The sequence below is a fragment of the Vidua chalybeata genome, chromosome 1, assembly GCF_026979565.1.
Source record: "Vidua chalybeata isolate OUT-0048 chromosome 1, bVidCha1 merged haplotype, whole genome shotgun sequence".
Classification (NCBI taxonomy): Eukaryota; Metazoa; Chordata; class Aves; order Passeriformes; family Viduidae; genus Vidua; species Vidua chalybeata.
The window spans coordinates 35,076,684-35,090,333 of NC_071530.1; the positions used below are offsets into that span (position 1 = coordinate 35,076,684).

General features: G+C 42.5%; 1 protein-coding gene across 1 annotated transcript in view; it reads right to left on the reverse strand.

Annotated features, from left to right (window-relative positions):
* Window positions 1-7,735: 7,735 nt before the first annotated feature.
* COLQ (collagen like tail subunit of asymmetric acetylcholinesterase) overlaps window positions 7,736-13,650 on the reverse strand; it is a 38,757-nt gene continuing 32,842 nt past the window's right edge. Inside the window, exons 14-17 of the mRNA XM_053949526.1 lie at window positions 12,789-12,908; window positions 12,074-12,194; window positions 9,791-9,893; window positions 7,736-7,805 (exon numbers count right to left, since the gene is read on the reverse strand). Coding sequence (XP_053805501.1) covers window positions 7,736-7,805; window positions 9,791-9,893; window positions 12,074-12,194; window positions 12,789-12,908 — 414 coding nt within the window. The remainder of the gene's footprint in view (window positions 7,806-9,790; window positions 9,894-12,073; window positions 12,195-12,788; window positions 12,909-13,650) is intronic.

The following is a 13,650-nucleotide window of genomic DNA, read 5'->3' on the forward strand; positions in this document are numbered from 1 at the left end:
CCTCCTGTCCAAGCTCTTCCGCTTTGGATAAAGTAATTAAATATTAATTTACATTTTCTTAACCCTATATCATCAGGCAACGTTCCCAGCTTGTAAGTATGTAGCTGTTATCCATCCAGGGAGAGGATTTATCTGTCCACATTCATATTTTTTTGTCTACCGACCATCTCAAATAGAGCTCTACTTTCTTTTCTATTGATGGTCTAAGAACATATAAAACCAGGACATTCCTACACCAGTGGAACTTTTCAAAAATAGCTATTTGCTATCACCTTTTTATTAAAACAGAAAGAGACAAAAAAAAAAAAATAGGGACGAAGGGAGGGAGTCTTGTCTTAAAGGAGTTTCTTACAAGCTTCAAAGTTTGGTGGAACCAAGGCAGGGTCTGGAAAGTTCTGTTTATATCCCTAAATAAATATAAGACATATATAACCACATTGGTAAATTACAGCTGGGTCCCTCAGCCTCAGTTGAGCCACAGGTATTGAGGCTGTGGGGGGAACTCCTTCCACTCCCAAACCCCGATGCAATTAATCTGCCGTGGTTACAGCAGAAATTAAGACGTTATCAGCCTTCACATATAGATGTGCTCACCAAACAGATCACCCTGCCAGGAAACGTGGATGTGAGTGTTGCAAACAAAGAGCATCACCCCCACCGTGCTGCAGACCCCCCCCCCCCCCCCACGGCCTTTTGGGAGCTTTGGCAGGAAGATTTAGCTCTCTTTACCCTGCAGCTGGAGCCCTGCCATCCTCAGGGCTGCAAAATACAGGGGCAGTTCCCTTGCAAATGGCCTGACAGATAGTTGAATGCCTAATGCAGGAGGAAGAAACACATTATTTGCGTGGCCTTAGGGCTCTCTTCTTTGCCAGTACCCAGTACAAACTCTCTCATGTCAAGCTATTTATTCCATAGGCAGTTTAATTATCCCTGCCAGGTGGTTACTCCCTGACAAACCTGCAGGACATAATTGCTCATCAAATAATGTGACAGTGTGGAGCAGAGGACAAATATTTGACGTCTTAAGTTAGCATAACAGCTCAGTCTCAGGCAGCATAAGGCAGAGCTTGCTGCCTCAGGCAGCAACAGGTACAGCTCTCGGAGCTTTATTTAGAAGCTGTAATCCTGCAGCCTTTCACACCAGATATTGTCTTGCTCGAAAAGTCCTGGCACAGAGTGAGCCTCTCTGCCCTTCACTGTGCCTACCAAGACCAGCGAGATTGCCAGCTTTTCCCACTGGTCCCGTGCTTCTGCTTTTGGGGCTGCTGCTGGGGTTGGTTTGACAACCAACCTCTGCTCAAATGACACAAAACTGTAACTTGTCACTACAGCCACCATGTGGTTTATGATGGTTTATCTGAACGTACTGGGGCATCACAGTTCAAACCCAGCATTTCATTGTATTTCACAATCCCCTGTAGATCTTTGCCCATAATACACACATCTAAACCAGCCAGTTCTGTACAGTTCAGTCACCTGAACTATTCTGTTTCTCACCTCTCATCAGTCATCCTCCTCTTTAAATCTGCTAACAACTCAAAACCTGAGCAGTCCTCAATGTTCTCTTTCTTGGCACATCCTGTCCTCAGAGCAGTAGTAGTGCCAGGCAGGTAAAATGTCAAACCCAGTGGAAATGTGCAAAAGAAATTTACATTGCTGTGAAGCATCAGGGTTGCCAGGCTCCTCTATATCCCCATTTGTCCATCAAATAACCTCTGAGAGGAAGGCATGGGAAGCACCAAATATAACCTGCCCCAAATGTCTGACTGGCTCAGCACAGCCTCTCCTATCTCTTGCTGATGAGTTTCATGGGGCTAATTGAAATGAGCAAGGCAGGGGGCAATGGCAGCTCTTCTCTTCCAAACAAAATAAGTCACTAAAGAGTTTCTGGGATCCCACAAAGGGTTTGAGAAACAAATGAGGTTCTCAAGCAGTTCTCTCCTTGCTCCACCAGATTGGGGGTGTTCTGGTTAGGAGGGCAAAGGAAAGTAAGTGTTACGTGCCTGCATTTCCACAGTAAGTCAGCACTCTGAGGTGGCTCAGTGGGAAATTCCACTGGGTGCCTCTTCCTCCCAGGTGGGTGACAGTGAATAACCATCAACCCCCACTCCCCTGTCTACCCTACAGAGGATGCTATAGACCCTGACAGGGCTCTTACTGCTCTTCAAGACGAGTTCTGAAAGCTTCATCCACACCTGACACAAGGGTCAAAGAAATCTTGCTAGGGGTTGAATTTGATGCTGATGTCACTTTATTCCCTCATTGAATGGTGACCAGCTGGTGACCAGCTAATTTAGACCAGCTAAGAGAGGGTGATCAGTTGCCAAGTTTCTAAATATACTAAACATGCAGCTGTGTGAGTAGGTTAATGTTACCTCCTCTTCCTCCTGGCTGATTTATTGTGCCATTAACTCAGACTCCAAACCTCTGTGTTTGTATTATCACAGACCAGCCAGGCAGGCTCCCAGCTGCACCTGCAGAACAGCTCAGGGAGTGCTTTGTCCTTCCCTGTGTCCTGCAGGACATACTACCAGCAGCATTAGCCCTGGGGACAGCACTGCAGACAGCTTTTCCTGAAGAACATGAGATGCTCTGGTGCACATGTGGCAGCATGAGGCCCCTTCCCACCCCAGCCACACTGGCCAGAGTGGCTCCTGCTCCATGCAATGCCCTGCTGCATCCCTCGGCTTTGCTGTCAGTGGCTTTGAGTGGTTCAGCTCCATCATTCTCCTTCCCACTCCTTTCCAAAGAAAATCCTGAGCAGCACTTCCATGCAGGAGGGCCACTTGCTCAGTAGTGTGTGGGAAGGCTGCAGCAAAATATATCTGTTTAAACCCTCTTCTCTGTCACTGGAAAAGATTATGCATCCAAACTGGACCCTCCCTCAGATGCTCAGGGAAACTGTCAGGGTGAATTAAAAGCTGTAAAAGGCCAGGACTATAACTCAGTGCCTTTTAAGTGCCAAGATTTTGTCAGGGATGGAGGGAGGAAAGTAGCCACTAATGTAATTTCCATCAGAAGTACACTCCTCTAATATAATTTGGCCTGGCCATCCTTTCAAATACAGCCTTCCTTAGCTGGGCTGGTTCAGGGCCATCGTCCTTAATGCCCCAGTAATTACTGATGCGATGAAAGCATGTGCCCAGGCTTTGCTCTGGCCTTTTCGGCCCTGGAGTGACACCAGCTTTCTGCATAGAGCACATTGCTGGGCATGTAACTGGACATATTAATATTGTGGGGGTTTTTCACTGACTATGTTCATTAAAGACACAAATGGCTCATTTGCTTAGGCTTTGTTCCTTTTCTCTCTTTGGTTAAGGCCTGGCAGTGCTCTAATTGTCTACAAGTTGTATGATCTCTTACCAGATTAATAAGCATCAGTTACTCTGATCCAAATTCCTGATCTAAATTTTGCATTCACCAGTTGTCTGTCCTTTTGCCAGTACCTTATGCTGCCTGTAGCAGAATTCAATAGCCCATTATTTTGTGCTTTCCTTGCAAGGGAATTGTTTCCAGGGAAGGGACCCTTGCTTTGCCATATCCATCTCCTTAGGCAAAAGCTATCAGAGAAAGAACTTGAAAGCCTTTTAGAAAGTGCTTTCATTGCCTCACCTTTTGTGAATTAAAATGTCATTTTTCCAATAGCTCTTTAAATATCACCTTGCAGCATTTTGTGTGGTAGACTTAAATATCAGCAAAAAAGCACAGCACAGCACTGATTTCCTTCTCTTGGGTTTATTTTGGTCATCTTTTTAAAATACATCTCCTGATTGATTGTATGTGGCAGCCAAGTGTATTGAATTGTCCCCAAATGCAGCTGATTGGGGTCTTATTACTGTTTTTCCTCATAAACAGCTGGTGCTCAAGGACAGCTCTTGGAGACCTGCAGTTTAAGGATAACCATCAATCCCCTCTCTCCTTGTACAAATGGATGGGGCTGAAGTGGGAAATGCATCCTACACATTTTAGAAGGTAGGGACCATGACCTAGGGGCTTTGCTGTGATATATGGCAGGGCTGTCACAAGCAGAAGATGTTAGAAAAGGGATGGTGTGAGAAATTGAAAGAGAAGCTGATAAAACCCAGCAGAGCAGCAAAGGCATTGCAGAGTTTCCAGGAGGCTACAAAGGATATGAACTTTGGTGCTTTTAGAGGAAATAAGAAGAAAGAAAGAAGGAGATGAGGTGCATGGTCAGATTTATGGGCAAAGACAGCCTTGACAGCTACAATTTTGAACAATTTGAAGGGAAGGGAGAAATGACATATGCATTTGGGTGCCAGAGAGTTGAGTGTCACAGAAGCTGAGTTTTTAGAAAGAACAGGCAGAAAATAGACTCACTTATTCTCTGTCTGTCAATGCACTTCCTTTTCCCTTGGGGACAGGCAGGACTGCCTGGAACTCCCTGTTATACACAGAAGCCTTGGGACAACTGACTCTCAGGTTGCTACTGCAAGGCAGGACCCTCTTCTGGCCCGGGTGCCAGTTTCCAGGAGTGTCCAAATCCCAGGTGTCAACATCACCATTCCCATTGTCCATCAGCACCCGAGGCTGTTGATTTCTGTTTCACAGCCATCAGCTCAGCCTCTGATAGAGAGTTACAAAGCAGCCAGTAAATGCATTTTCAGGTAGCAGGAGGAGAGAACCCCTAAACCACAGCCCAAACCCTTATTAAAAACAAGTACATGGCAGGTTCCAATCAGAAATCAATGGAAGTGGAGCTGTTCTGCCCATGGCATGTTGCAGGGGTCAGTCTGGGGATGAGGCAGTGGCAAGCCCAGGAGCAGGGATGCACAGTCACACTCCCAGACTGTGCGCACATCACTGTGCCCACACAGAATTGAATCCCACAGCAAGCAGGGAGAGGCAGCAGGCATGGGAATAGAGATGTTTTTTTCCCTCCCCAGCATCTTAAACTAGGTAATTACATTTAAAAACCATGCTGTTAAACCCAAAATTAAATAAGTGAAAGTAAGGACGTAGGGGAACTAAGGTAGCATGATTTATTGACATGAGCTGCTAATATACGCAATAGGCAATTACATACATTTAATCATATATTAAGTGCAAGCCAGATTTTTCTGTATACATTAAAACAGTGCATGGCATAATGCTTTGTACTTGCCTAGAATTGCATACTAATCATTAGAAAACTCTCCCACAAGTGTATGCTGCTACAAAAGTCCAATGAACTGAAATATTCCAATTAACTTTTGAACCACTCTTGGCACGATGTTTTAAGTTCCCAAACTCAGAGAAGGAGAGAAGACAATTTACAGCAGACTAGGCATCACCCAGCTGAAGAATACCCAATTGATGATAAATCAGGTATGCCAGTAATGAGGGCAAAGGATTTCTTTTGCAGCATTTTAAATCATATATACTTTACACCCTCCCAGGTGTCTTTGTCATGCTTTATCTTCTGAGGGGAGTAAGACAGTAATGGTAGTATGAAACTTTGTTTTGTTTTCTTTTATTTTACATTGCTTTGTCCATTTAAAATTCATGCTGTGTAAGTGTTCCCAGACTGACCAGGCTGATAGGCCCCTTTCTGAACGTGAGCAGCAGTAAAACCCAGTTTTACCTGGGTGATCACATCTCCTGTTTACATATTCTATTATCCATGCACTTAACTTTGCTATTTCAATGTCCTTTGGAGGTAGGAGCTTTTAATGAAAAAAAATCCAGCTGAAAACTGAAGGTGAAAAGCCACTGGAATTACCAACTTCTCAGAGTCTCCAGCCTTTTGGGGGGTTGAGATTAACTCCTTGGAGAAGGTGAGTAGTTCAGATGGAGTAGTTCAGATGGAGTTACCAGGATGGTAACACCAGCAGATTCTGCCACAGGCTCAGCTGGAGGGATGGCCAGCAGGATGTGCTGCTGGGAGTGTGTTTGACCTCGAGAGCATCCCAGCAACCAGAACCTGCTCCTCGTGGTGTGATGCTGCTGGAACCTGCTACTTGCACTAGCACAGGAAATTAAAAAGGCAGCTGTGCTAGTGCCCAGATTTCCAGAGTCTGTGGCAATTTTCTTGTCCCAGTGGTTCCTAGACCTTTTATTAAGACCTCAGTTAAGAAAAAAAAAAATTAAACTGTTGATCTGGGCTGGTGACTTGGCTTCATAGCAACATAAATAGCCCAGGTAAGTGATAGTCATGAAGAGTACACAAATTTTCTTTCTTTTTTTTTGTTGCTAATTGGTGATTTCCAATATCACTTTATATAAACATAGTTAAAATCTTCTAGTTGGGTGGTAAAAGTTGCATGTGTTTCTTGATTGCTTTAATGCATTATCATTATAATACAACATCCACCTTTATTTAACCTCTACAGAAGTGCCAGTGTCAGTGCAGCTGTTGCAGTGCTGTCACCAGCACAGATAACTCACATATTTCACACAGTCCTGTACAACATTTACCACAAAGCAGGAAAGAGTGGCTTGTATGAAAATAATGCCTAGTTTTAAGGCTTTTAGTCCTGAATTCTGCAAGTTCTTGGTTTCTTTTTCTGTTATAGACCCTTTTTCACGTAACATTTAATATGCTTTCCATGTGAAATTTGCTCTTTACTACTCGCTAATAAATAAGTATATCATTACCTTGACTCCAATCAGAGCGGATATAGTTGAGACCTTCCCAAGAAACAAAAACCCACATGTACATTGCACTGCATGAGTGAGCATCCATGAATGCGCTACTCCGCAGTCTGATTTACAGCGATACAAAAGTGAGCACATACACTGGGGCACATGGTGGTGGAAACAGCCAGTGGCAGAGGGGGAGGGAGCACAGGGGATAACTGGGAATTGAGTGATGATGGCTGGGGGGACAAGAGGTTACAAATGCAAAGACCTTCCAGTGTGGACACCAGAGAGAAGATGATGTGTACATGGCTGTGGTTTCAGGCAGGGAACTGATACTGTCCCAGCCCCTTGGGGTCAGGCAGAGCGCAGCCAGCTCAGCACAGAGGAGAAAAATACAGAAATATGTTCTTTCTTCATCTTCCCTCCTTCTCTCCTGGAAGAGAACTTCTGGGCTATTTCACAGTTTATTTGTCCAGTTTGTCCTTTTGTGGTGTGTTTTGCTGGTCTCCTGTGCCTGCTTGTAGTGCACGGACACACACAGACAACACCTTCACCTGAAGGTGATGTTAACCAGCTTATTTGACTGATTTGCTGATTCTGAAAGAACTTTAACTCCTTTGACCAATGAAGGAGCATTGGTAACCTTACAGTTGCTGAAGTCATCTCTTGTGGATACAACACTTGCTAAGTTCATATTGTAATAAAAGAGAAAGTCCCTCTAAACACCGCATCCAAGATATGCTTTGTGTTTATGTAGAGAAGGGTTAAAGACAAAACCCCTGAAAAGATTATATTTGGGTTTAACAGTGCTAAGTCGAGGTAATTGTTATATGACATTCCTGATAAATGAAACTCAGCTTCCAGTAGTTTAATGTTGCTTTTGTGATGGAGAGCAAGTTGCCATCTGCAGCCTCATGGAAGTCTCACTGGCACACACTGTTTGACATTTATTTCTCTTTTAAGACAGGATGCAGTGGTCCTATTTTTCCCTATCTGACAAATTTATATTAAAAAAAAAATATCAGAATGGCCATCAGCAGCATGATGTGTCTTTGTTTTCCCAGAGGTGGGTGGGGTTTTTTTTTGTCCCAGTCCTTCTTGGATAGGTGATAGTGTAGCACCACTACCTGTGGGATGCTACCCACCTCCGCTCCCCTCATGTGAAGTATCGACACTGTGTAGAGTCAATGTAGCAGTAAGAAGTGCAGCGCAATTTTCCATAAGACCTAGAATAAAAGAGAATATCTCAGTCTCAAAGCATGGCATGGTTCACTTACACGGTTCCTGCATGTAACTCTCCGTAGGAGTGAAGAACCTCAGAATACACATATGCAGCAACATATGGGAAACAAAATAGGAGGGCAATTTTCATCAGTGCTCGACTTTGTTCTCCTCTGTCAGCAAAACAGGCGTCCAGGAGAAACTGTGAGTGAAGACAACTCCCAGTAATGTCAATGGGAAAAAATAAAATCCCTGTTGGCATCAGGACTAGAGCATTTCATGGGGGTGGATGCAAAAGGCCCTGGCGCTCACCCACAGGAGCTGTGGAACAAAATATCTGAGGCTCTGAGTTAAATGTGTTTCCAGTTATTACCAATAGTTTCAGCAGGCGTGACTGTGCCTGTCCTTTAACTTCTTTTTCATGTACTTGATATAATGAGAGTGACACATTCCCACATTAGAAATAATTTTAGAAAGAGAGAATTGAAGAATCCTTGCAAAATAAGGAAAATGAGAGATTTTGTCTTTCTACTGACTTAAACTGAGCAGTGACTCTACTTACTGAAGACCTGACCAGAACTGTCAATAAGAATTTAAATGAGGTTTTTATTGCTGGAATGTCTAAGTGAATAACCCATCCACAACATCATGCTATGGACTAAGCAGCTTTAAAACTATGTCCTAGGATAACCCACGTTCTCAGACTAACATAAAATCTGAAGAGAAGGTGTGTGAAACAGGAGGAGGGATCTGTGGGCTGGAAAGAATAAAAAATGGGAAAACCAGTTGCAGCAGAGCTCTTGGAGGAAAGGTTACTTTGGGGTAAAACTCCCATGGGAGTATCATACATATTCAGCCCATTTTTCTCATGATTCACAGCTTTTTCTTTAGTTTGGCAGATAATTTGCAGACTACACACAAAAATAAAAGATCTCAGTTGCTCTTCACAACTTGAATAGACAAGCAAAGTGAAATTTATAAAGTTTTCCTCAAGCTTTTATGGTGCTATGTTGGGCACCAAATTTCAGACTCTTAGAAGGGAATGGTTTTCACAGTAGGGAACAACTCCACACTGTCTGAAGATGAGGTCTCTGTAAAATGTTTCAGTTTTGTCAGGTTGACTGGTCTGGATTTTAGTAATCTCTTATACCAAAAGTGCTTCAACAATTACTGTGGAAGGATTAGCACAGCACTAGATTTACAAAGACATCCTGTGGTTTCTTATTCCTGTCAATTAGCACATTATTGTTCCCTGAATGATGAGGGCTCTGCACGTAATTTAATTTGCAAATTAAATGTTTCCTGTTAGCCAGTAACAATACCTGACAGCTAAATAGAGGTGCTGCTGTTGGAGGCAAAACGCTGACCAGAGGAAGCTGCCTAAACAAAGGCAGAGAAGGCAAGTTAACAGTAAGCAGATGTTTTAAATGAAGGACTTTGCTACACAGATGCATGGCTTTGCATCTGCTGGTGAATGAATTTCCTGCACCTTGGAAAAGCTGACAGATTGATTCAGAAGCAAATACACCCCTAGAGTACCCATTAATAGGAAGGGTAGCAAGAGGTCAGTACAAGTCTGTGGTTTGGATGTTGTGTGGGTTTTTTTTTTTTTTTTCCTTCAGGGTGATCATCTTTCCTACTCTTCTTATGTTATGGCTGGACATTAATGTGACCAGATAAGGAAATCTTGGCAAGAAATGGGCAAACATAGGTCTATGCCACCTTCATTCATTTTGTACAGTAAGAGGCATGTACTTCTTACTGTGAAATGTGATTTAGCCCTTAATGATATAGAAAATAATTTGATAGACCCTTTCTTCCCTGCTACTTGCAGTGGTCCCAGTGGAATAAGGTTTAAGTGGGTGAAACTCTTCTGTTTTAAAGCTGGAAAAGAGAAAAAAAAGAAAAGGGAAAACACAGACAAAACCCCCTTCTATAAACAAACCAAAAAAAACCCACCAAACCAAAGTCAAGACTTCCTCTTACATACCCAGGAAGGTATGTTCTACATGTCAAATATCCAAAATCCATCCCATCGCAGTCTTCAACCCCCTCGTGCTTGTAGCCATCTCCACAGTAAGCACGGCGGCACCCTAGTGAAAAAAAGAAATAAATACCTTCCAGGCACTTCACATGTAAAAGAAACAGGTCAAGTAAGTGGAAGTAGCTTTTTAAGGGTTAAATATAAAGCAAGATATTTTGGGGAAGGTATTCTGTAAGGATTGTCTTGGGAGGAGCAGTACTCTTCACTAGAAAGAATGTACCTTTTTAGCCTAATTTTAGTGATGAAGGGAAAGAGTGGATAAATACTGAAAACAAGTACTACAGAATCACTAATTACAACAGCACTTATCCAAAACTTACTATTGCCATAGAAAATTACCAGCAAAACAAGTTCAGAGAAGTATAAAATACCGTTAACATAAATGATTCGGGGAAGTCACAATCTCAAAAAAGTAATCTTAGGTGGTTAACTGGTTTGAAATTCTCAGCCTAGACCTTTACCCAATTCTGTGCAATATCTATGTTTGTCTGCTGTGAATTTCCACATATGAACGGAATTATGCAGCCCGTCTATGAAGAAATAAAATTTCTTCATAGGTTGCCAAAACCATGTTTTTCCCACTGCTGACTCCTACTGACTTGAGCGTGAGTGGGATTTGTCACATTTTTTCATGGTGACTGACATGTAGGCTGCAGTAATTTGTGGGTTTGTTTGCCATTTTAGCAATTGGACTTTGATTTTGATATCTTCAGCATATTGAGAATGACTTTCTAACATGAAAAATTCATTTAGTTAAAATCCCTTTGACATCTTCTGGGAGAATCTATTGGTGTTAAGCAAAGGATTAAACAGACAGTCAGGAACAGGGAGTTTATAAGAGGCTAAAGTAGGTTATTTACAAATAGAAATTATTAATTTATTGCACCAAGGATGTGTTTGTCAGAAATTGATGCTTCTAAGACCAACAAGCCTTTTTTACAACAAAATCCATTTAACATTCAGTTAGCCTTTTCCTTTTGGTTCAGTTATAGGAGAAGAATGATGACAGTGTGCTCATTTCCAAATAACTCAACGATGGGTCACATCAGTGTCAGAAATCTGTGTATTGCAAGGCCTCCATTGAGGCTTTGCCCAATGCATAGCACAGATAACACAATGTGCCCTCAGACACAGAGTGCACAATTTTGCTGGCACTAGAACTAGTGAACACTGTCTTGCAGCATGCTTGCTCCCCACAGCTGATTGCAAATTCTAATTTAATTGTTTAGTCATGTCTGGAAACAGAAGAGATCCTGCTGTCTCTCTGGACTACTCTACAGTCAGGCAAGCTTAGCAGGGCTTTTATTTATATGTCTCCCTAGACCTGTTGAGACAGAATTCCCTTTAAAATCTCTTTCCTGTTGACATCAAGAAGTTGGCTGGGATTCCTAAGTCATAAGGGGAAGGGTGGTGATGGACAGGTGGATGAAGAAACTTGCACAGGGCATGGCTGCATACACCCCATTTTCAAAGTCAGGCTGAAAATTTGAGTGATATATAAATAAAAAAATGCATCTTTCAGCGTTGGGTGATACTGCTCTGAAATGTAAAGAAGCGTCGCTTTGCTGGGAACAACAGAGCACCAAACCTACTATGTGGAGATGGTGTAGGGCTGTGCTCTAGGGAAGGATTCAAGATGTAAAAGTAACTGAGAGGGGGAAGTGAAGGTTACCACAGCTGTTCAAATGCTTATATGGTCTTTACTATCCACAATCAGCAAAATGGAAGGAAGATGGAGTAGACATGAATTAAATGTTATGTAAACCTGATAGTGGAGGTAGCGGGCCAACACCTTCCCTATGTAAGTGAATAACAAAATCCAAAGTGGTGTTTCTGGACTCAGGATCTATTTTATCATAAGAAACTGTGTCTATCCCAAGGGCTGTGCTGCACTGCAAAGGTGTGCTACATCTTTTAGAGAGAGCTGGCAGCCCCCAGGAAAGGTGTGTGTGTAAACCAGCTGCTGGATGGCCCCCGAAATGCAGTGTCTCTGACTCAGCAAGGATGCAGAGAAGTGCTGGTGTCACCTCTGTCCTGTGCTGGTGTGTGCCATCCACATGCATGGAAGCCTCAGTTTTCATCCTTTGGCCGTCGTGCCTCCCTTTCCCCAGGCCTGCACTTGATCCACAAACCACACAAGCTCTCCTACACACAAGCAGTGTACCCTGTGGTACAACTAATGCACCTTCCCTGGTAGGAAGAAGCCCCTCCTGCTGTGCTGTCACTTACTTATACAGTCATCAGTCACAACTGCATTGCCATCGTCGCACTCCTCCCCATCCTGCACGATGCCATCTCCACAGGTACCCCCATCCTCGAAGCGGTAATCCACAGGGTACAAAGGGGTGAGCTGGCCAGGCAAACACACAGTGGTTACTGAACCAGACCAGCAGCAGCCTGGATAGCAAGCAGAGGATAACAGCTCTGGGGGGCAGGTCCCACAACCAGGTTTTTATATCTTGTTATTTGTTGGTCAGGGAGTTTATACCGAGTCTGATCCAAAGTCCAGTAGACACAAGAAGGATCCTGTTGCTAATTTCAGCAGGACTCATCTTAGGTCCTTGAAGCAATAAGGAGATATGTGAGCTTGGTTTGCAGGGTTTTAGTTCTGCAACTCTGTACCCTGGTGAGTTTTGCCTTATTTTGAATTAAATAAAAACTCTTTTTACCACCATAATTCCCTGAACTCTGCTCTAGTTTGTTCACCAGTGGGTCACAGGGAGGTTAGCAAAACCTGCAACACTGCTGAGTTAATTCCTCAGTAATTACGACTCCTGTGAACAAAATTCACAGAATTATGTAGAGTTGTGGCAGTGTTCAAAAATGAGCTTTCCCCCATTTGCTTAACTGATTCTGTATGACACCTTAAGTAGAGAAGTATGTTCTGTATTTCCAAAAGAAACATACACTCACGGGTTTTCTGACACCACAGTCATATTTTCACCTGGACTGGGAGCCATCCAAAGGTATCCTTGAAATACAAAGATCTTTGATCTCTTCTAAACGCTAACGCGTTTTCAGTGTTTAACCGGTCCAATTCTTCTTGATTATTCACCACAAAAATCTGGGGCACAGAAAAAGAGGTGATAGGTAACCTCAAGAAGTTCTTTGGATTATCATAGAATCTAGTTTGGCATATGTACCTTCAAATAGGCAAATAATATATGGGAAAATAGTTCAGTTGCTCTCAGAAAGAGAGGAGGTGAGAACCTATAGTAATGGAAAGAATGGTGTTTCCTGGGCCCCTATTTTGAAATGTACACCCTCAAGTAAAAATCATACAAATAGTGGTGCACAATCACTACTGAGAAGAACCATGCTCAAATGGTTAGATGCTGAAGCAATTGTAAAATCCAAATGAGCATATGTGTTTTTTGTGGATTAACTATAACTTTTTAGGCATGTTTGTAGCTACAAAATAAATAATGCATGGCTCAACACAACCTTCACTTAACTTTTACCTCTTTGTGCTTTCTTTAGACTTAATTGGCACTAAAATGCATATTTCTTTATATGCATATACTATGGTCTAAAGCCAAGTCTTCAATTACACCAGACAAAATATAGTTCAAAATGGAAAAAATTAGGACAAGCTGCTCTCTTACCCATTTCTTTAATGTCTCAGTCACTGGAACTGGATGTAAAAGGCATTAGGAAATAATCTCTTCCTTCAGCAGCTTAATCAATTTAATTTTTGTAACATTCAAGCCATTTTTAAATTAAGAAAAAGCAAATGGAGTGCTTCTGGGCAAAATAGATTTAGGTCTGAGTCTGATTCTCACCAGCATAAACAGAATTGGCTCTTT